This window comes from Mirounga leonina, unplaced genomic scaffold, assembly GCF_011800145.1.
Source record: "Mirounga leonina isolate KUSES-001 unplaced genomic scaffold, KU_Mleo_1.0 Mir_82, whole genome shotgun sequence".
Classification (NCBI taxonomy): Eukaryota; Metazoa; Chordata; class Mammalia; order Carnivora; family Phocidae; genus Mirounga; species Mirounga leonina.
The window spans coordinates 10,390,700-10,411,309 of NW_023270825.1; the positions used below are offsets into that span (position 1 = coordinate 10,390,700).

The window sequence follows — 20,610 nt, forward strand, 5'->3', positions numbered from 1 at the left end:
GGGTGGGGGAGGGTGGCTGACCCAAGGCTAGAAGAAGATGACAACGCTGGGGGATGGGCCTGAGGACGGTGTAGCCAGAAAAGAAGTTTACTGGTCTTGATAAACCAGGGAAGTGGCAGGGTCCCAGCAGGGACAGTATTTAGGTCAGCTTGCCAGGACAGCGGGTCACAGTTCTCAGGGGCAAGGAGGGAGACCTGCCTGGGTGGGGCCAAGACCCCAGATTGTAACTGGGGTAAAGAAAACATCCTGGACAGTAGGAAGATTTAGATGGGGGTGCAGTCAAGAGGGCTGAGTTGAGGGTCCCTCCCCAGCCCTTGTGGGGGGGTGCAAATATAAAGAGAAACTGAGGCAGCAGTCCATTGAAAGAACCGAGGTTGGAGAAGAGCCTGTGGAGGACTCTGGACCTTGTCTACTGGTAGGAACAGGGTTGCCTGCAGTGGGGTGGACTCAGGACAAGCCAAGAGCCGGGCTGTAGCTAAGCCTTCATGGGGGCGTCAGTCAAACCCCCCACATGGGAAGGAGCCAAGGCCAACTCCGCAGGCCTATTTCCATTACCCCCTCCAGGAATCGCTGCTCAAAAAGAAAATGTCACAGTTCAGCCCTTGCTGAGCCCACTGGGGAGCTCAAGAAAGACCTGTTGTTTAATCAAATCCATTCCGTTCAAGAGACATTAATTATACTGGCAGTACGGGCCAGACCCTGGGGATACAGAGACAGGACACACCCTCTAAGCTGTCACAGTCTACAAGTGAGATAAATACATGCACAACTTTCTACAGAAGTCAGAACGGTGACGGAGGCATAACCAAGCACAACAGGGAGCATTCTCGCCGAGCGGGGAGGTCTCTTGGAAGAGCAACTTTGTAAAATGGGAAGAATGATCATTTCTACATTCTTAATCTAGGGACCGCCTGGTTCCCTGCAAGTCCTCATACGGATGAAGCTCTGCCATATTGTCTTTCCAGAACTCACATGAAACACTTCAACATTTGAGGACTTGTTTCCCCCTGAGAAGCATGAAGGCCTCAGACTTCCCAGCAGAAAAGAGAGACCTCTTAATAATAACCAACACTTAAAAAAAATAAATACATAAATAACATTGCCTCATGTCCTCAAGGTCCTTCCTGGAGAACAGACCTCAAATAAATTGTGTCTCTCTCTTACCAGATGACCTGAAAGAAAGCCTTTTCCTCTCAATAGCTGTACTCTAGTTTTAAGGGAACTTAGAAGTTTTAAAAGTTTACAAGCAATGTATAAACTGATTTTTAAAAAACCCCAGGCTCACAAAGATAATAAAAAAAAATGCATTTAATAGCATGTCAATATACAGCTTAAATGTATAGTAAGTCTTCTTGTAGTCAGTGCATTACAGGGATAGAGAAGAGAAATATCATTTGTGAATGCACAGTCAAATGCTAAGTAGAAGTGCTGATAAATCTTGGTGCTCTTACACTAGTAAAATCCCGTTTTATGAAACATAACTCCAGGTGCAGTGCTCTGTGCCAGTGTGGGGGGTCATCGGGTCCAGTATGCAATCTACAGTTTTAAATTGAATTGTATACAAGGATTAACAAAAGAATAAAATTTATTATTCACAAAACTAAAGTGGTTCTCATAAAGCTTACAAGAAAGTACAGCCTAGAACGAATAAGTTGAAAAATTAGTTTTAAAAATAATAAAACTTACTGGACAGTTTTGGAAAATGATACTATAAAACAAAGAAAAACAACTGGCACAGTTTAACCACCTCATTTCTAAGTGCACTTTGTAATGGTCCTTGCAAGCTGCCACTTTTCCCAGGATAATGACAAAAAGCTTCAGTCAAGTGTCACTGGCTTATGGTGACGGGTGTTTTTTTTTTATTGCATTGCCAAGAGTGGATTTTAAGAAAAAACACTACAAAGGTTTCAAAAACCCTATTTATTCTCTATCATCAAAAATAGCAACAGGGGGACTTATACAACTTTTCTGTGAGTACCCACCAGTCTATTGTTTTGTTTTTTTTTTTTTCTTAAAAAAAATAGAAGTTAGTTAAAGAAAAATGATTTGGTTTTTTAAAAAATAATGTAAGGAAACACTTAATCAGATAGCCCAAGGAGTCATCGGAAAGATGTGTAGCAAGAAAGCTTCATTTTTTGGCCCTCTCCGGCCTTTGCACGTCTTTTTTTTACTAAACTAGAAAGAGAATGTACAGTACCAATATGGTCCCCAACCTGCTTGGATCAAATTGTTTTGTTTTGAAACCCATTATTGCTAAACCGGAGTGTTGACGCTGAGAGCCGAGGGGGCCGCTCATAGAGGGTAAAATTGCGAGGCCGCATCGGAGGACTGGATCTCCACCTGGGCCATTTTGAACTGCGTGCATTGCAGCCACTTGCGGAGGGCCACGAGGCCGGCGCTGCTCGGGGCTGAGCCGGGCAGCGTCCTGAGGCTGTGGTGGTTCACGTGGTTCTGAATGGCCTGGAGGCGAAGCTGGAGTCCGGCCGATAAGTGCTGTTGAGGAAGGGAGAGACAGCGAGTTTAGTTTCTTTCCTTCCAGTGTCTGCCGTCCACCCAAGGAAGCGCCAGCCCGGGCCTCTCCTGCAGGGAGGACCCTCCTACACGGCTCAAGGGCCATCGGGCCTGAACAGGGAGGCCAGCTCTCACGTTTGGTGGTGGCCAGGGTGGGGGACGCGGGCCAGTGACCGGGATTCTAAAGTCACTCTGGCCCAGATCCATGCAAGTAACGCCGTTCCCATCCCGACTCATTCGCTGCAAGGGGACCGTAAAGATGACACGCTGGGGAGGGGCGGACACACATACGTGTTCCCCAGGAGCCGGTCACCGCACAGGCCTGGGGCCTGCACTCCGCTGCCAGCTCCCTGGGTCCAGATCCTAGCTCCTCTGGGGACAACTCCGGGAACAAGGTTTTTCTGTCTGTGTTTGGATTTTCTCGTGGGCGAACTGGGCATAGTAACACCTCATGGGGTTTTCTTTTAAGGGTGAGTTAATGGAGGGTTTGGACCAGAAGTTGGCACATAATAGTTGCTCGTTACATTTTAATCGTGATTAGAGTCTCTCTGTTCTCATGGTAATGCACGTGAAGAGGCTAGGTTGTAAGCCTTCTGTTGGCCTCAGATTTCCAGATTTCTGGAAAGCAGGGGGAGGGGCAATCTGGAACAAGCAGCTGTTTTCACAGGAGAAATATGAGAGAAGGTTTTCAGCAGCGGCGCCCCCACACGTGGCCACAAATGTCACCGACACCATGGCCCCGGACTCAAAGCCTGAAAGTCACCGTTGACAGCTCCATTTCTCTCTTGGTGTCTGGGGACCTTGAAGTCAGTTCCCTTCTATCCACTAACATCCCTCCCGACTCTGAGAAGAAAATCAGCAAGAAGGTGTCCACCTTCTCCCCCCACTGCCCTGTGCTCCCAGGGCCGTAGACAGAGCCCAGTTCTGGGTAGAGCAGGTGGCTAGCTCTGCCGTCCTGACGTCAAGCCCCAGGAATCTTGACTAGTCATGGAGTATGTCTGGCTCAACAATGACGATGTGTCCCTCAGGGTGGGGCCTGGCGATGGGAAAGACACACGGATAGGGTCTTTCTCTTCCCGGCTGCGGGGCCCCGGCCAAGTGACTCTTCTTCCTGGTCCCGTGTTTCCTCATAGGTAGAACAGGGGGCAGGCCCCTTCCTTTCTGGCTGTTCTGTCATAAATTCAATGTTAGTCTTTCTTAATAGAATTCTTCCTGTCACAAAAAGTCCATTTTGTTGTTCTTTAAAGTTTATTTATTTTATTTATTTGAAGTCATCTCTACCCCCAGGATGGGGCTTGAACTCACAACCTTGAGATCGAGTCACATAATCTATTGACCGAGCCAGGCAGGAGCCCCACAGAAAGTCTCTTTTAGTGGCCAGGAAAGAGCACTGAACGTGCCTGGGCTCGGATGCCATGGGTGTCCTGAGAAGGTGGGGCAGGCCTGTGTTCTAGTCGGGACCGAGCCTCGCTCCGACTCGGATCCCCCCTCCACTCACATCCTCATCCATCGCGAACAGTACGACCGTGGCTCTTGCCGTCGCCCCAGACTGCAGGCCCCATCCCTGGCCCACAGCGTCTCCCCCTGTGTCAGCCCCATGAAGCCAGGAGCAGGGTGAAGTCACCTTTGTCCACAGCAAGTGGCGCGCCAGGGGGCCCTGTTAATGTTAGGACCTTCTCTGGAGGGGACTGAGCTTCCGGTCCACCCAGCGATGACTTACCTTGATGTTTGACTGAATCATTGGCAACCACATGGGTATCAGCTGTATGGAGAAATACAGAAGTCGTGTTACTCACGTTCTCCATCCCCGCCCCCATGAGCTTCGGCTACCGCTCGGGACGGCTGGGCACACAGAACCCCTGTAACATCACTAAAGGGATGGGACCCGGCTGCGGAGTTATCCATTATCGGAAAAACATCTTCCTGAGGCCAACCCCTGCTGAGCTGGTGGCACTGGGAGGTTAATGAGTGCCCAGAACACACACTCCAGACTAAACGACTGATTGTCTCTTGAAAGCTACCACACGCGGGAAATGAAATGTGCATTTATTTAATTAAATCCTCACTTTCTTGAAATAGAATTCCCTCCACGGGGATCTCTAAAATTGAGTCCCCCGAGTAGGATGGCGACTCTATTTGCCCATAGTTGTTAAGAAAATCTCGCCGGGAAGTGGCTGAAATGCTTCAGTGATAGAAAAAGGCACGCCCCTAGGTAGCCTGGCTGTGATCTGGAAGGTGGGGCACAGCAAGAGGGGCTTGGGCCAGAGGTCTGAGCAGCGCGCAGGCGAGCAGAGGGTCCCCGGAAGAGAGCAAGGCACTCAAACTGCAGGCATGTGGGGGCCTCGCCCTTCTGCTGCCCCTCTGGCCCACCTGAGCCCCTCTGCTGTGCCCTTCCTCAAGGTCACGGGGTGTCCGGCCCAAGGGACAGACAGCTCGCCTCTCCTGCTCTGGTCTCTCAGCCATGGTTCAGCCTTCTGGACCATAAGGCCTCATAAACCCAAAAGTCCAGGACAGAATAGTGTTTCCCAGAGTGTGTCCCACAGCTCTCTAGTTTGGTGGTTTAAATAGGGGAAGGGGGCGCTGGTCCAGTAAGTTCGGAAACACTAGGTTCCTTATTACAGCACTGCTCAGATCTTTAACACACGAATGTGCATCATATCTCTTTGCTCTGCGTTCCTTCCAACCCTCTACTCCTATTCAACAGAGGAGTACAGTTGTCATGGGCTCAACTGTGCCCCCTCAAAATAGACACTGTAGTCCCTACCCACACTGCTTCAGAATGTGACCTTATTTGGAAGAGGGATCGATGCAGATGTAATGAGCTAAGATGAGGTCATTCTACAGTAGGGTAGGCCCCTCATCCAAGATGACTGATGCTCTTAGAAAAAGCAGATAATGTGGACACAGGCCCACCCGCAGGGAGAGCCCCATGCAAAGACGAAGGCAGAGGTCTACAAGCTAGAGAATGCCAAAGATTGCCAACCAACCCCCCGAAGTGAGGAGGGGAGGATAGAACAGATTCTCCCTCACAGCCCTCAGAAGCAACAACTCTGCCGACCCCTTAACCTTGGACTTCTGGCTTCTAGAACTGTGGGATGAGAAGTTTCTGTGTTTCAGCCACCTGGGCCGTGGTACTGTCCCAGCAGCCCCAGCCAAGAATACAAGGGCACACTCCAGGAAGCAAAGCCCACAGGTGGTGGTGTGTGGAGGGGGGTGGAGGTGGGAGGGATTCAGGTGATGCTGAAGTGTGAGGTTCTCAGGAGAGGGTCACAAGAAACAAGTTTAGAAAAGCAGAGGGGAGGCCCCTCACCATCCACCCATAATGACCTGGGATTGTTTCCAAATCCAAGGTAACTTCTGAAGAGGGGAGCCCCGTTCACTGCGAGCAGAACTGGGCTCCAGAAAGATCATCCCAGCAGCAATCTGCAGACCAGGGTGAGGAAGGGCGTGGAGAATGGAGGTCAGGGGTCTTGGGGACGCTGCCCTGATGGCCCAGGTAGGACCAGGGGGTCTTCGGAGAAGGCAAAGGGTAGTGCCTGCGGACACAAGCTGAGAGGGTCCGAGGACCGGTCTGCTCTTTGGAGCGAGGAAAAGGTCAGAGCAGAGGCTGAGGTTTCCATGCTGGGCAAACCGGAGGAGGTGGGCCATGAAGAAAATGAAAGAACTAGTGGGAGGCCTGCTGGGAAGGGGGACGGTGTACTGATGATCTCTCTGTTCACTAGTCATGGCCACAGGCTGCTGGGCTCATTTAACTCATCAACACACATACACACACACACACACACACACACACACGCACGCATGCACGCACATGCACACACAACTTGGTGAAGTGAGAAATTACATTCCTCTCTCTGCTTTTGTTCCCAAGACTCAGTCTGGCTGCTGTTTTGCTTTGAGCATTCTGTTGAGATACACAACTTGCTAATTTGACTTCCACTGATGCTCATTCCTAAACACAGTGCTCATCTTGGAGCCAAGCAATACTTTTATCTCTAGCATGAATACCGTGTTTGGAATAGCGCATGGTGTAATTGGACTAAAACTCAAAATAGCAGAAAATAAAAAAAAAATTTTTTTTTAATCAGAAAATGACATTTTTCTCCCTGCCTCCTCCAACCACCAACCCTTACAACAAACTGTGGGATTACAAAGGTCAGTGAAAGATAAGGCTACACTCTCTGGCCATTAGCAGGACTGGCTCATGTAAACATTCTGATTGGGAAAAAATAAACTAGTCTAACCACTTCCTCTCCAATGTCTATACAGCAAAAAAAAAAACAAAAACAAAAAACAACTCTAAGGGTCCTAATGTCTACAAACTTCTGTTGACTTTTGACCTATTGAATAAGGAGCAGGCCCCTATGCCTCTTGGTATTTAGGAAAGACCCAAACTAACCTCCTGTTAAGATCCTGAGGGACCAAGCAGGTTAAGAGCCAGGAAGCACTGAGTACTCTGATCCTGGGTGGACACATTTCCCAGAACTATTCTTGGGGCTAAAGGCCTGTTTGAGGCAATCAAGCGGAATAGTGACATTCGTTTTAGAAGAGTTTTTGCTATTAGCCCATTTATGAAACATGTGACCATATCATTCTAATATATATCTGTAAAGGACCTTCAGGTTTGTGACTTATGAATCCATGACTGAAGTCTTCAAGTTAAATCTCATAATTATTGATAGCATTATATAATCCAACAGTCATCCTATTTCAGGAATGCTAATTTGACTTATTGAATGACATTCATTTCAGTTCCCTTTTGCTAGTGGCTCCTACAAAAGCTGTCAGTAAGAATTAGCTGTAATTTATTCTGGGTTCTGTAATGTTATAATAAAGTTGGTTGGGTTTTTTTTTTTTCCCTCTCCAGAAATGATATCCAGAAAACTAAAGGACATTAAAAAAAATTTTTGTTTTTCACCAAAATAAAAGTGATACCTTTCCTCTTATCTTGATTTATGCTCAGGATAAAGACTTTCTGCTCAGTTAGATTATATTCATCTCACTCCATGCTTGTTCCAGTCCTCAAAACTAAAATTAAGTGTGAAATTTTCTCTTTCAGCAAAGATGGAGTAACAAAGACCAGATTTACCCTCCTACCTGGAACAACTAAAATTTCAAATAGAGTATATGAAATAATGGCTTTCAGACCCTGGGCATCAGCAGGGCAGCACAGCAATCCCCAAGGGAGAGGAAACAAGGTAAGCCCTGCAATTATCCTAGCTCACTGCCCAGAAAGCTTGCAGGACCTGGACAGAGCCTGACTGTCTTCCTGAGTTGAGGAAATGGATCTGGGAGCCCAGGGAGGCTGAAGTGTGTAGTTTGTCAGGCAGAGTACTGGAGAGGAGAGAGCTGCACAGAAAGAGAAAAAGAGAGACCACGAGAGAGAACTCTGAAGATCCGTAAAGGGTCCCCCTTGAGTCGTCAGCTACATCCTGACCAGTGCACACATGTGAGAAAACTACCCGAGGCTGAAGAAAAAACAACCCAAAAAGATTAGAGTGGTGATCACACAGTGCCTGCAATAGTTTGTGTTCCCACAAACTAGTTAGAGTGGACAATTCTTTTTTTTTTTAATTTAAATTCTTTAACTAACAGAATATTAAGTAGAATACTCAGAAGGCTATTACCTTAGTAGTGAAGAAACATTAGCTCTAGACAAAATGCAGCTCTGATCACCTGACAAGGCTTAAAAGCAAATCTCAAAAGGAAAAAACTACTCTAAATAATTTAACTATATCACAGAATACAGCTCAAAAAATATTTCTAGGGATACGAAAATATCCAGCACCCAAGAAAGTCAAATTCAAAATGTCAAGAATGTAATAAAAAATTACCAGGCATGAAAAGAAGCAGGAAATGGTGACCTATAATGAGAATAAAAATCAATCTATTGGAGGGGTACCTGGGTGGCTCAGTTGGTTAAGCATCCAACTCTCAATTTCGGCTCAGGTCATGATCTCAGGGTTATCAGATCAAGCCCCACATTGGGCTCCGCACTGGACATGGAGCCTACTTAAGATCTCTCTCTTCCTCTCCCTTTGCCAATCCTCCCCCCACAAAAAAAAAAGAAAAAGAAAAAAATCAATCAATTGGAAAAGACCCCAAAATGATACAGATAACAGAATTAGTACAGAAGGACATTAGTACAGTTATTATAACTATATTCAATATGGTCAATAAGGTAAAGGAAATACTTAGTACGTCAAGTAGAGGCATAGAAAGAAATACTTGAAGAAACAATAGTTGATACTTTTCCAAATATAAAGAAAACTATGAGTCTACAGATCCAAGAAGCTCAACAAACCCAAGCCATAAGAAACATGATGAAGGGGCACCTGGGTGGCTCAGTCGTTAAGCGTCTGCCTTCGGCTCAGGTAATGATCCCAGGGTCCTGAGATCGAGCCCCGCATCGGGCTCCCTGCTCCGCGGGAAGCCTACTTCTCCCTCTCCCATTCCCCCTGCTTGTATTCCCTCTCTCGCTGTGTCTCTCTCTGTCAAATAAATAAATAAAACCTTAAAAAAAAAAAGAAGAAGAAGAAACATGATGAAAACTACACCAAGGTGTTTCATCATCAAATTGCTTAATAATGGTAAAGAGAAAAATCTTAGAAGAAGCCAAAAAAAAAAAAGAAAAAAAGGACATACTACATACAAAAGAAAAAAATTAGAATAATAGAGATTTCTTGCTGGAAACAATGAAAGCAAGAAGACTGTAGAGGAGCAACATCTTTAAAGCACTGAAGTAAAAATCAAACCTTTGAATCTAGAATTCAATGCCCAGGGAAAATATCTTCCAAAAACCAAGGCAAAGTGCATACTTTCTCATGTACAAAAGCAAAGGAATCAATCACCAGCAGACCTGTGTAAGAAATAATAAAGGAAGTCCTTTGGGCAGAAGAAAGAAGTTTAGATCTATAAAAGGAGTGAAAAACACTGAAAATGGCAACTATAAATATGGCAATAATAGGAAATATAAATAAATACTGAAAAAGTGTTAAGTCTCTTTAAGAGATAATTGACTGCTTAAAGCAAAAATAATAAGAACGTGTGGCTTGGTTTATAACATATGTGGAAGTAAAATGGATGAGAGTAAGAGCACAAAGCCAAGGCTGAAAATGCACATATATACACAAAGTGGTATATTACTTGAAGGCAGACAGTGATAAGTTAAAAATGTATACCATAAACTCCAAATCAGCCACACACACACAAAAAAAAAACCACAACTAAAACATACAGCTAATAAAATAACTATAGAACACACTTCTACTTCTAAATAACTCATGGGAAAAGAAGAAACTAAAAGGGAAGTTAGTAAATATTTTGAATTGAATGGAAATGAGAATATCTGGAAGAATGCAGCTAAAGGAAGAAATTTAGAGCACTAAACACTGATAATAGTACAGAAGTTTCTCAAAATAACACACTTAGCTTCCTCTTCCTTAGAAGAGGAAATTATAGCCAAAATTTAATCCTTAAAAACTCAGTCCAACAGAAGGCAAATGAAAAAAAAAAAAAAGAACAAGAGACAAAGAACAGATGGGAAATATACACAACAAATTGCCAGATGATAGATTTAGACCCAACAACGGCACAAAACACATTAAATGAAGATGGTTTAAAGACTCCCAATTAAAAGGAAGGGACTGTCAGACTGGATTTAAAAGAAATGCAACACCTACCTACATGCTGCCTATAAGAAATATACTGTAAACATAAAGACACAAATAAGTTAAAAACAAAAGGACAGAAAAAGATATACCATCCTAACACTAGTCAAAAGAAAACCGGACTGCCTTTATTAATATCAAAGTTTTGTTCACAGCAGAGAAAATTACCGAGGATGAAGACAGCCCCTGAAGAATTCATTTCATCAAGAAGACCTAATAATCTTAAACACTTACGCACCTAATAACGGAGATTCACAATACATGACGCAAAAACTGGTAAACCTGAAAAGATGAATAAATAAATCCACAAGAGATTTTCAGATACCCCTTTCAATAGAGATATTTCAATACCCCTTTCTCAATAACTGCTAGAATAAGTAGACAGAAGGAAGGACATGGAAGACTTGGACAACACTATCAATAAGCTCGAGCAAAGCAGAGTAGGAAACTACACCTAACAAAGCAGAAGACACATTCTTTCCAGTGCACGCAGGGCATTTACCAATATAGACTATGTTCTGGGCCAAAAAATAAGTCTCAATAAATTTAAAATGATTGAAATTATATACGGTGTGGTCTCTGACCACAAATAGGAACTAAAAACCCATAACTAGAAAATCTCCAAATATTTGGAAACTAAGTAATATATTTCTAAATGACCAAAAAATGAGTCCAAAAAAAGCAAAAAATATTTGGAAACTAAGTAATATATTTCTAAATGACCAAAAAATGAGTCCAAAAAGAAAGCAAAAAAGTTAGAAAGTATTCTGAACTGGATGTAAATGAGAACACAACATATCGCACTGTGGGATACCACTAAACCAGTACTTAGAGGGAAATTTATAATAGATGAGAGTGAGTTAAAGCTAAAGTAATCAGAAGAAAGAATATAATAAACAGAAATCAATGAGACAAAACACAGAAAATCAATGAAAACAACTCAAAAGCTGGTTATTGTTGTTTTTAAATAAAAAACTCACTAAAATTGATATGCCTCTATACAGAGTGACCAGAAAAAAAAAGTCACAAATCACCAATGTCAGGAACTAAAGAGGTGGCATAACTACTGATCCTACAGCTATTAAAAGTATATTATGAACATCTTCATGCCAATAAAATTGACTACTTTAAAAAAAAATTTTTTTTTTTATTAGACAGAGAGTACAAGCAGGGGGAGCAGCAGAGGGAGAAGGAGAAGCAGGCTCCCCACTGAGCAGGGAGCCCAATGCGGGGTTCGATCCCAGGACTCCAGGATCATGACCTGAGCCGAAGGCAGACGCTTAACTGTGTGAGCCACCCAGGCACCCTAAAATTGACTACTTTGATGAAATGGACGAATTCTTTGAAAGATATACACTACCTCAAAGATCACTCAAGAATAAGCAGAAAACCTGAACAGCCCTATATCTATTAAAGAAATTGAATCTGTAAATTTAAAACCCTTCTGCAAAGAAAATTTTAAGCCCAGGCACTTCTACTGGTGAATTCTATCAAATATTTAAGGGAAAAATAACACCAAATCTATACAAACTTTTTCAAGAAACAGAAAAGGAAGGTATACTTCCCAAATCATTCTATGAGGTCATCATTACCCCGATACCAAAACCAAAAATATTTATCACAAGAAAAGAAAATTACAGTCCAACATCCCTCATGAACATCAAAACAAAAAATTATTTAAAATGTTAGCAAATAGAATTCAGCAAGATATAAAAAGGATAGATAATACACATCACAACCAAGTATGGTTTGTCCCAGGAATACAAGCTTGGCTTAACATGCAAAAATCAATCCATAAAATTTACCTTGTTAACAGCCAAGATAGAATAGTCAAATAACCATCTCAATAAATGTAAGAAAAGTATCTGAAAAGTCCTACATTTACTCCTGACAAAAATTCATAGCCAACCACGAATAAAAGGGAACCTTGCTCAGTTTGACAAAGAGTACCTATGAAAAACTGTCAGCTAACATTTAATGAGGAAAGACAGATGCTTTCTTCCTAAGATCAGGAACAAGGCAAGGTTTCGCACTCTAACAACTTTTATTCAACTTGTACTAGAGGATCTAGCCCGAGCAATGTGACAAGACAAAGAAATAAAAGGTTTAAAGACTGGAAAGGAAGAAACCAAACTGCCTTTATTTGCACATGACACAACTGTTTATACAGAAAAGCTGATGAAATAAAAAAAAAAAAGCTACTAGCACTAATAAATGAGTTTAACAGCTAGCAGGGTAAAAGATTAATATAAAATCAGTTGTATTTCTAAATACTAGCAACGAACAATTAGAAATTTAGATATAAAAAAACCATACCACTTATAATACCCTAAAACTATGATATACATAGGGATGAATTTGACAAAAATATGCTAGTCCTATATATGGAAAACTACAAAATACTGCTGGAAAAAAGTTAACAAAAGCATTTAAAACATAGATATACTGTGTTCATGGATTGGAAGACTCAATATTGTTAAGATCTCAATTCTCCTTGGATTAGGCAAAGATTTTTAAAAATACAACATTAAAGCATGATCCATAAAAGAAAAATTTGATAAATGGTACTTCATCAAAAATTAAGACCTTCTGCTCTTCACAAGACACTGTTAAGATAATGAAAAGACAACTGAAGAGAAAATCTTTGCAAATCCCATCTCTGATAAGGGACTTATGCCTTAAAATTCAATTATAAGAAAAAATCCATCCCAATTAAAAAAATGGGCAAATAACTTTAACAGACACTTCACCAAGCAGATACATAGATGGCAAATAAGCACATGAAAAGATGTTTAATGTCACCTGTCAACAGGGACATGCAATTTAAAACCATGATGAGATACCAAGGCACAATTTGTAGGGTGACTAAAATGAAAGACTGACTATACGAAGTGTTAACAAAGATGTGTAGCAACCGAAATGCTCACACACTGCTGCTGTGCCGTAACAGGGCACAATCACTTTGGAAAACAGTTTGTCAATTTCTTGAACAGTTATACACACATCATATGGCCTGGCCAGTCTGCTCCTCGTTGTACATCCAAGATACATGAAAGCATGTATCTACATAAACACTTGTACACGATTATTCATAGCAGCTTTATCTGTAATAGCCCCAAAATGAAAACAGCCCAGATGTCCATTAACCAATGAATGGATAAACAAAACGTGATATAGCTACACAATGGAATACTAGCCAGAAAGAAAAAGAAATGATCTACTGATACATGCAACCAAATGGATTAATCTCAATAGAATTTTGAATGAGAGAAGGCAGGAAAAAAGCTTAAGTATTATATAAATCCATTTTTATAAAATTCTAGAAAATGCAAACTAGCAAGTAGCGACAGAAAACAGACCAGCAGTTGCCTGGGGATGGGGAGGTAGGATACAGGAGTGGTGGCAAAAAGAGACTACAAAGGATATGGGAAAACTTTAGGGGTGCGAGGGATATGTTCATTATCTTGATTATGGTGATGTTTTCACGGGTATAATATATGTGAAGACTTATCAAATTGTACATTTTAAATATGTATAGTTTACTGTATCTAAATTATACTTTAATAAAGCTATAAAAAATAAAATCATGTATGGTCATCCAAGTGTCAGTCATACAGTTTCTCTCATAGTGTTGACTTTTGCTGTTGACTATCAAGCTCTATCTATCCCATTTGAACCAGCTACCTTGCAGTGTTCTGATGACAGTCAAGTTTTCCCTGAAAATGGGTTGCTTTTCTTCAGCATCATGTGAGTTAAACTGACAAGTGAATTTTATCGAAGAATAGGGTCAACCAAGGAGTGAAACAGCAAGTTATTAAGGTCCCAGACTGATGCGTTCTGTGTGGTGGGGGTTGGTGATGGTGGCGGAGACAACAGAATATACATGTGACAGGTAAATAGCAGGTGGAACAGATAGAGGAAGGGCAAAGAATAGTGAGATGAAGAGGTGGAAGGATAGGAAGGAAAGGAAGAAGAGGGGAATTGGATAGTGAGTGAGAAACCAAGTTCTTTTTTAATTTTTTATCATGTTAGTATGTCTCTGATGTCCTTGGGCAGATGACAAATACTTAAATTACTTTCATACACTAAACAGTGATTTAGAATAGTAATATTAGAAACGAAATTAATTTACCTTAGAGAAAAATACTAGCTACCAAGTTCAACAATGAAAGACTATTTTCCTTGGTTTTCTGGGTATCTTGCAAGATGAGACACCACCAACCAATTTATATAAGGTCTTTTCAGACCTTAATATTTTCATTACTTGTCTTAACATGCAATAATCATGGTCCAACATCTCTAACCCAGCTAGAGTTGATCCCAGTGGTCGAGCAAGAACAAAAATAACATGATAACCATTTGGGGAAGGGTGGTTACATGAGCTGAACCCTCCAACCCCCAACTCTGAAAGTCATAATCAAATCAGTTTTATTTTCCTCTTCGAAGACACATTCAAAGTAAATCCACATTTGTTTTTAGCAGCAAGAAACGGTCTATAAAAATCATAAGATTTTCCTACCTTGACAAAAATTGTTGAATTGCATTCTTGCAATGCCTCCATTAAACTAATCACATGGAGACACACCATTTCTACCATCTGAAACAACAAATATGAAAATCAATTCCACTCCCAGTGATCCAGAAACCTTGAAAGCTAGTCTACAACCACAGAGGACTCCCATCCTGCGCCCATGAAGCTTTCGGCACAATGACTGAAGGGGACCACAAGGAGTGGTGTTTATTCACCTCCAGAACTTCAACTAGAAACTGACTTTAAAAAGCTCTAGAGGTTTTATAATTGTCATGGCCTCCTTATCTGACTCAGGGCTGCCAATGGAATTTGGGGATTGATCTCACTGATCTGCACTGCATGTGATTCATACCAGAGGATACATGCCTTCTCCTCCCCTCCTTCCAACTACAGAACTTGGCCTTGGGTCCTTTTCTCCATCTTGACCCTTTCTCCCCAGTTTCTTCACCTGAAGTGGCTATTTAACTTATTACACACCGGTCTTTGTGGTTTTGTTCCTACAGAACAAGGTAGCCATATTGATGACAGTTCAAAAATACAATGCAGTGGACACCCTTCCTCAGAAATTCCTAAGGCTGGATTTTGAACACTCCAAGGGGATTTTACCGGACTGGCATATAGAGTTTAACAAATTTTTCAGGATAAAATTAATTCAAACTCATTCGTAGCATTTTTTGTACAAAATTCATTTGTAACATTCATTTCTAACATCTGTATATTAAAGAGATTTGGAGGAGAGGTATAATGACATTAGAAGGACACCAGATCTCTATTTAAGGTCCCAGTTTTATTGTCTGTAAAGTAACAGAACAGAATGCTTGATCTCTAAGTTCTTCTTCAGTCTCAGACTCTATGATCCGAGAAATGTTTATCTCAGAACTGTTTGTGCACCCTAAAATTGTCACATAAATTTCCTATAAATTGAACTAAAATACCTCTCTCCATACAGAATTGCTTTATAACATCTGTTTCGTTAAAGACAAGGAAGTGCTTCACTGAAGGAAATGTATAATCCCCTTTCCAATTACAGCTGAGAGAAAATGTTTCTTAGACTAGTATCAATCAATCAAAAGTCATTTCTGGAATGCCTTTTGTGGACAGCGCATTGTTGGGTTTCTGGACACACTGGAACCATCATTAGGATGTTCTTCCAGATCCCCTGCCCCTCACAGATGAGAATTCGGCTGATAAAGCCCCCATAACTGAGATACTAATTACTGCTTGCCCAGCTGAGAATCCTCCTCCAAAATAGCAAACTGAACCAAAGGACTTCCTTGTCCATTCCTTCCATCTACCCTCCGATCTTAACTTCATAGGACTAATCCAAGCTTGTTCAATGAAGTGGGCTCATGCTAACAATACCCCAGATATTTTCCAATGAGGTTCCGAGCAACCCCTCTCTTGGTGGGCCATCAGAGTTAAAACTGAACTGGATTTGAAGACTGGGGGGCTTAAGTCCTCCTAGGACAACTCAAAAAGGGGAGGCTCTTTTAGGTTTTGAGCCCTGAGTGGAGTGAACATGTGTGGTTGGTCTGCTCTTAAATACCACAAAAGGATGACCCAATGGGCTAGGGTTTTTCCAAATTGCCTTGGAATCCAAAAATAATACGAATCTCCTTCTGACTTTATAGCACGAAAACAGCCCCTTCGAGGTCGACGTTTCACAGAAATTTTCTTTGGCACTCAGCAGAGTGAACAAAAGTTGTTTTTACTAGATTTACTCGTTTGCTTTGTCTCTCCAGCAAAATTATTATGCAAGCAGAATATCAGGTTTATAACAAAGAAATCCACCCATCCATTGATCTAATATTACAACTGAGATCCTTAAAGAACAGGGAATGCAAGGACTGGGTACAGATCACGCCTTTTCATCCGAGAGGGAAACTTACTCGTGGACTCACCACTTTGTTATGGGCCATCAGCTGAAGGATGCTGGGTGTGACCCTGCTCCAAAACTCTAGTGCGGTCAGTATCGCCGTGAAGCTGAATTCATTCTGACTTTGGACGTTTGTTGCTACGGCACTTTGTTCGCAATACACGGTCCAGAGCTGAGCAAAGATAAACGCGTGGAAGAGAGAGCACATGTGCAGCACGGAGGTCTGAAAAGGAGGAGACAGGAGTCGTTACCTCTCCATGGGATGCAGTGCTCCCCGGGGCCTGCCCTGCACAGCCTCGGCCTCCTGCGGAGCATGGCCCAAGCACAGTGACCGCCAGTGATCCGAGCCTGTTACAAACTTGTGATCCACCACCTTAAGACAATCTGCTTTGGGGCGCTTGGGGGGCTCAGTCGGTGAAGCGTCTGCCTTCGGCTCAGGTCATGATCCCAGGGTCCTGGGATCGAGCCCCGCATCGGGCTCCCTGCTCGGCGGGGAGCCTGCTTCTCCCTCTCCCTCTGCCCCTGCTGCTTCCCCTGCTTGTGCTCTATCAAATAAATAAAATCTTTCAAAAAAAAAAAAGATTTTTTTCTCTTTTTGCTCGGTCAGTGGGAGTGCACAGAGAGAACTGAGCATCTTTTCAAAGAGAAGGCACCTCGGTTTGCAGAACACATCTACCCACCCCCTTGCCCATTAATGACATTGACATTCTCCTGTCTAAACTAGATTGGGAAGAATAACCACTCTACCATCTTCAGGGGTTTCCTCGTCTGTAACATGGGGATAACAGGACTCTCGTTCCTCAAAGAGCCGTAGTTAGGAGGAGTAAGGTGGTGCACCTGATCCCAGGGCCCAGCACTTACATGACGTGACCTCTAGTAGGAAAAAGGGCAGCATCAAAGACAGTAGTCCTCCCAGGGGTAAGCACGGACCGACTGAGCACCTACAACTTCCCAGACGCCGGGCTAAAGACTTTTCAAAGATCACTTCCATAATTCTCAAACCATCCCTTCATCTATTTTACCCACGAAAAACTGGAGCTCAGAGAGGCTAAGTAACTTTCTCGAGGTCACAAATTACAAAGTACCGTCGTTAGGAATCAAACACAGATCTGGCTCGAAATACTAGGAACTGACTGCCCGATTCTTTCTGTAAACATCACTCGGGCCATTTGGATGGTGCTCTATTTTATCACAGCATCGGCTTGCCCTGGCCGAGATCCCAGAGGCTCCCAAACCCACCGTGACTTTCCAGAACTCGCCTAAGCTTGCGAAGGGCCCTTGGCTTCTCTTAGCTGATTAGTACCAGTGTGTCTGGTTTGCCTACACTTGCTCATGACTGATACCTGCCTTGGGCTCACTTTATTCCCTTAAGCACATCATCTCTCTCTACAGTTTACAAAGTTCCCCTGTGTAGGTGATTCCGGCATGCACTCTAGTGAGTTCCCCATTGGCCTTCTTGTTTTCATTTTGTATCTTTATATATCTATCTCTAGAGATGTGAGTTGAAAAGATAGTGCATGAGAAATCAGAGCATGAATTTGCCTGCAATTCATATTTGGTTCCAACAACTGATCATAGGATTTTTATTATGTTGCTAGCCTCTTTATTTCTCTTCATTACTTTGAGACAGAAATGCCTAGGAAGCTAACTCTTGCTTGCCTCCATAATTTATCTTCATAAAAGGAAACCAAAAGACAATTTAAGGAGGAAGCAAAGATAGTGCGGGAATTTAAACCACTTTAAATAAAGCATTAGCACAAAGTTGCTCTCCTAACATCCACAGGAGGGCCACTGATAAGATGCATTCTCTTCTCAGAAGAAACATAATTGGCTGATAAGAGTTTCCATTAGCAATTTCGATGCCTATGGTCTCAAGCTTGCAGAAATCACTTACCTTTGATTGCTCTGGAAATCCAATCAGGATAACAATAAGATGGTCTGCGATATGAGAGCCTGCATCCAGAGGTATGGGCAGGCACGGAGAGGAGGCATTTGGACACACTGCATTATGAGTGAGGGAGCCCAGGAGTAGCCAGGACAACAGACGGATGCGGGAGACACACTCAATGAATTCTTTCGGTCTAGCAGGTAGAAGGAAGTGTTAAAGGCGATTTTATGATTGTTGTTTTGTTGGGCGCTCACCAAATGCTTATTGATGGAGGGCATTAAAAGTGTGGTTTTATAGGCAATTACATACAATAAAACACCAAGGTGACAGAGTGCCAACAAAATGATGTATCTGTTTTTCTGGTTTCCTGCTCTGATCCCAGACCTTAGCTGCTTGAGAAAAGAGCAGCTTCTGGGGACATGGAATTAAAAATCATTCTTCCGGGGTGCCTGGGTGGCTCAGTCGTTAAGCGTCTGCCTTTAGCTCAGGTCATGATCCCAAGATCCTGGGATCGAGCCCCGCATCGGGCTCCCTGCTCTGCGGGAAACCTGCTTCTCCCTCTCCCACTCCCCCTGCTGTGTTCCTGCTCTCGCTATCTCTCTCTCTGTCAAATAAATAAATAAAATCTTAAAAAAAAAAAAATCATTCTTCCACCAACCTGGCTGCCTTTCCGACTAGCTTCTTTTTCTAAACTCTTTCTTCCCATTGGAAGGTTTGACATCCCTACTAGAGGGGAAGGAATCGAGGCAGACACCTAACACACAGCCACCCATTTTCCTGCCTTCCTGGTCATTTCCTTCCGCTGCCCTCCTGCCCTCCTTACCCCGACTGCCCACCTTCCCTCCAGCCAGGAAGCTGACTGTGCAAAATGGCAGCCACAAACCAGCCCACGCGCCCCTCTCCCTCCTGTGTCTCCTTGCGCTCCATCTCCTCTCCGCTATGGATTTTGTTCTAGCTGCAATCCAACATGCTCTTGGAAGGCAGATGCTATGTAAAGTGCTCAATAAATACCTATCGATTTATTTAACCAGTTCGAATTAAGAGTTAAAACTGCACTCCTAAGCTCCAAGTTTTGATCATCCATCAGGATATGGCTGAGGTTCTTGTTTGAGGGCAAGTTCCTTTTACTGGCAGCGTATCAGGAAGTGCTCGTGTTCAAAAATGCTGCCAGGTCAGCAAGTATGGAGATGAGGCTCGGTTCCCATCTTCCCAACCAATCACATCCTACTCCCGTAAAGCTTCGATGCATCCGTTAGCCCAGGCCACAGTACTAATAAGGGCCTTACCCTTGTTGCATTGCAGAAGGGGGATGATAGAGCCAAGGCAGATAGCGAATCACAGCTTTGTTATCTCTGTGGTTGCCCCGTGAGATTTCCATGGCTGCAATCTGAGCCAGCCCAACTTTGAGATGTCCACCAAAGGTATCTTCATGCAGAGGCTGGGAACATGTCTTCATGTGGCTCTGCAAAAGCAAATGGTGTTTCATGACTTTGGCAGAGTACCTGGAAATCTTCCAGGCCACTTGTTAAAAAGATCAGGTTGTCATTCCCTTACCTTCTAAACCACCACTCCCCAAGCATACAACCCATTTAAACTTCTTCAATGGCTTCCCATTTTTCTTAGGATAAAGGGGGGGAAATTCCTTAGCATGGACTAAAAAGCCTAGGATGATCTAGCTACTGCAGACCTCTGCATCTTATCCCTTCATCCCAGCTACACTGGCTCCCTCCCATTCCTGGCCTTTGCTCATGCTGGTCTCTCTGCCCAAAATACTGTCCCTGCCTCTCTTCACCCAATTAACTGCTATTCATTGTTCAGATTTTAGCTCAAATGTCCGTTCCTCCAGGAAGCCTTCCTTGACTTCCCTGGCTAGGTCATATCATCCTATGGGAAGTTCCTATACCACTGTTTTACCCTCTTTCATAGCAGTTGTGAAAGTCACACTTTTACTTTATCTTGTATGAAATTTTCATTAAAATTGGCCCCCACTACCAGACTATAAATTAAACGAACACGGCTACTGTGTCTTTTTGCTCATTGTCGCATCCCTGCTTGCCCAGAACAATGCCAGGCATCTGACAGGTGCTCAATACATATTTGTTGAATTAATGTAGAAAAACTCCTTTTCACAGTG

At 42.9% G+C, this 20,610-nt stretch overlaps 1 protein-coding gene across 1 annotated transcript in view; it reads right to left on the bottom strand.

The window, feature by feature from the left end:
* Positions 1–1,801: 1,801 nt before the first annotated feature.
* Positions 1,802–20,610, bottom strand: part of UNC79 (unc-79 homolog, NALCN channel complex subunit) — a 193,454-nt gene continuing 174,645 nt past the window's right edge. Inside the window, exons 44-49 of the mRNA XM_034992429.1 lie at positions 19,763–19,938; positions 18,483–18,669; positions 16,614–16,811; positions 14,701–14,778; positions 4,232–4,273; positions 1,802–2,493 (exon numbers count right to left, since the gene is read on the bottom strand). Of these exons, the coding sequence (XP_034848320.1) occupies positions 2,293–2,493; positions 4,232–4,273; positions 14,701–14,778; positions 16,614–16,811; positions 18,483–18,669; positions 19,763–19,938 (882 nt within the window). The 3' untranslated portion in view covers positions 1,802–2,292. The remainder of the gene's footprint in view (positions 2,494–4,231; positions 4,274–14,700; positions 14,779–16,613; positions 16,812–18,482; positions 18,670–19,762; positions 19,939–20,610) is intronic.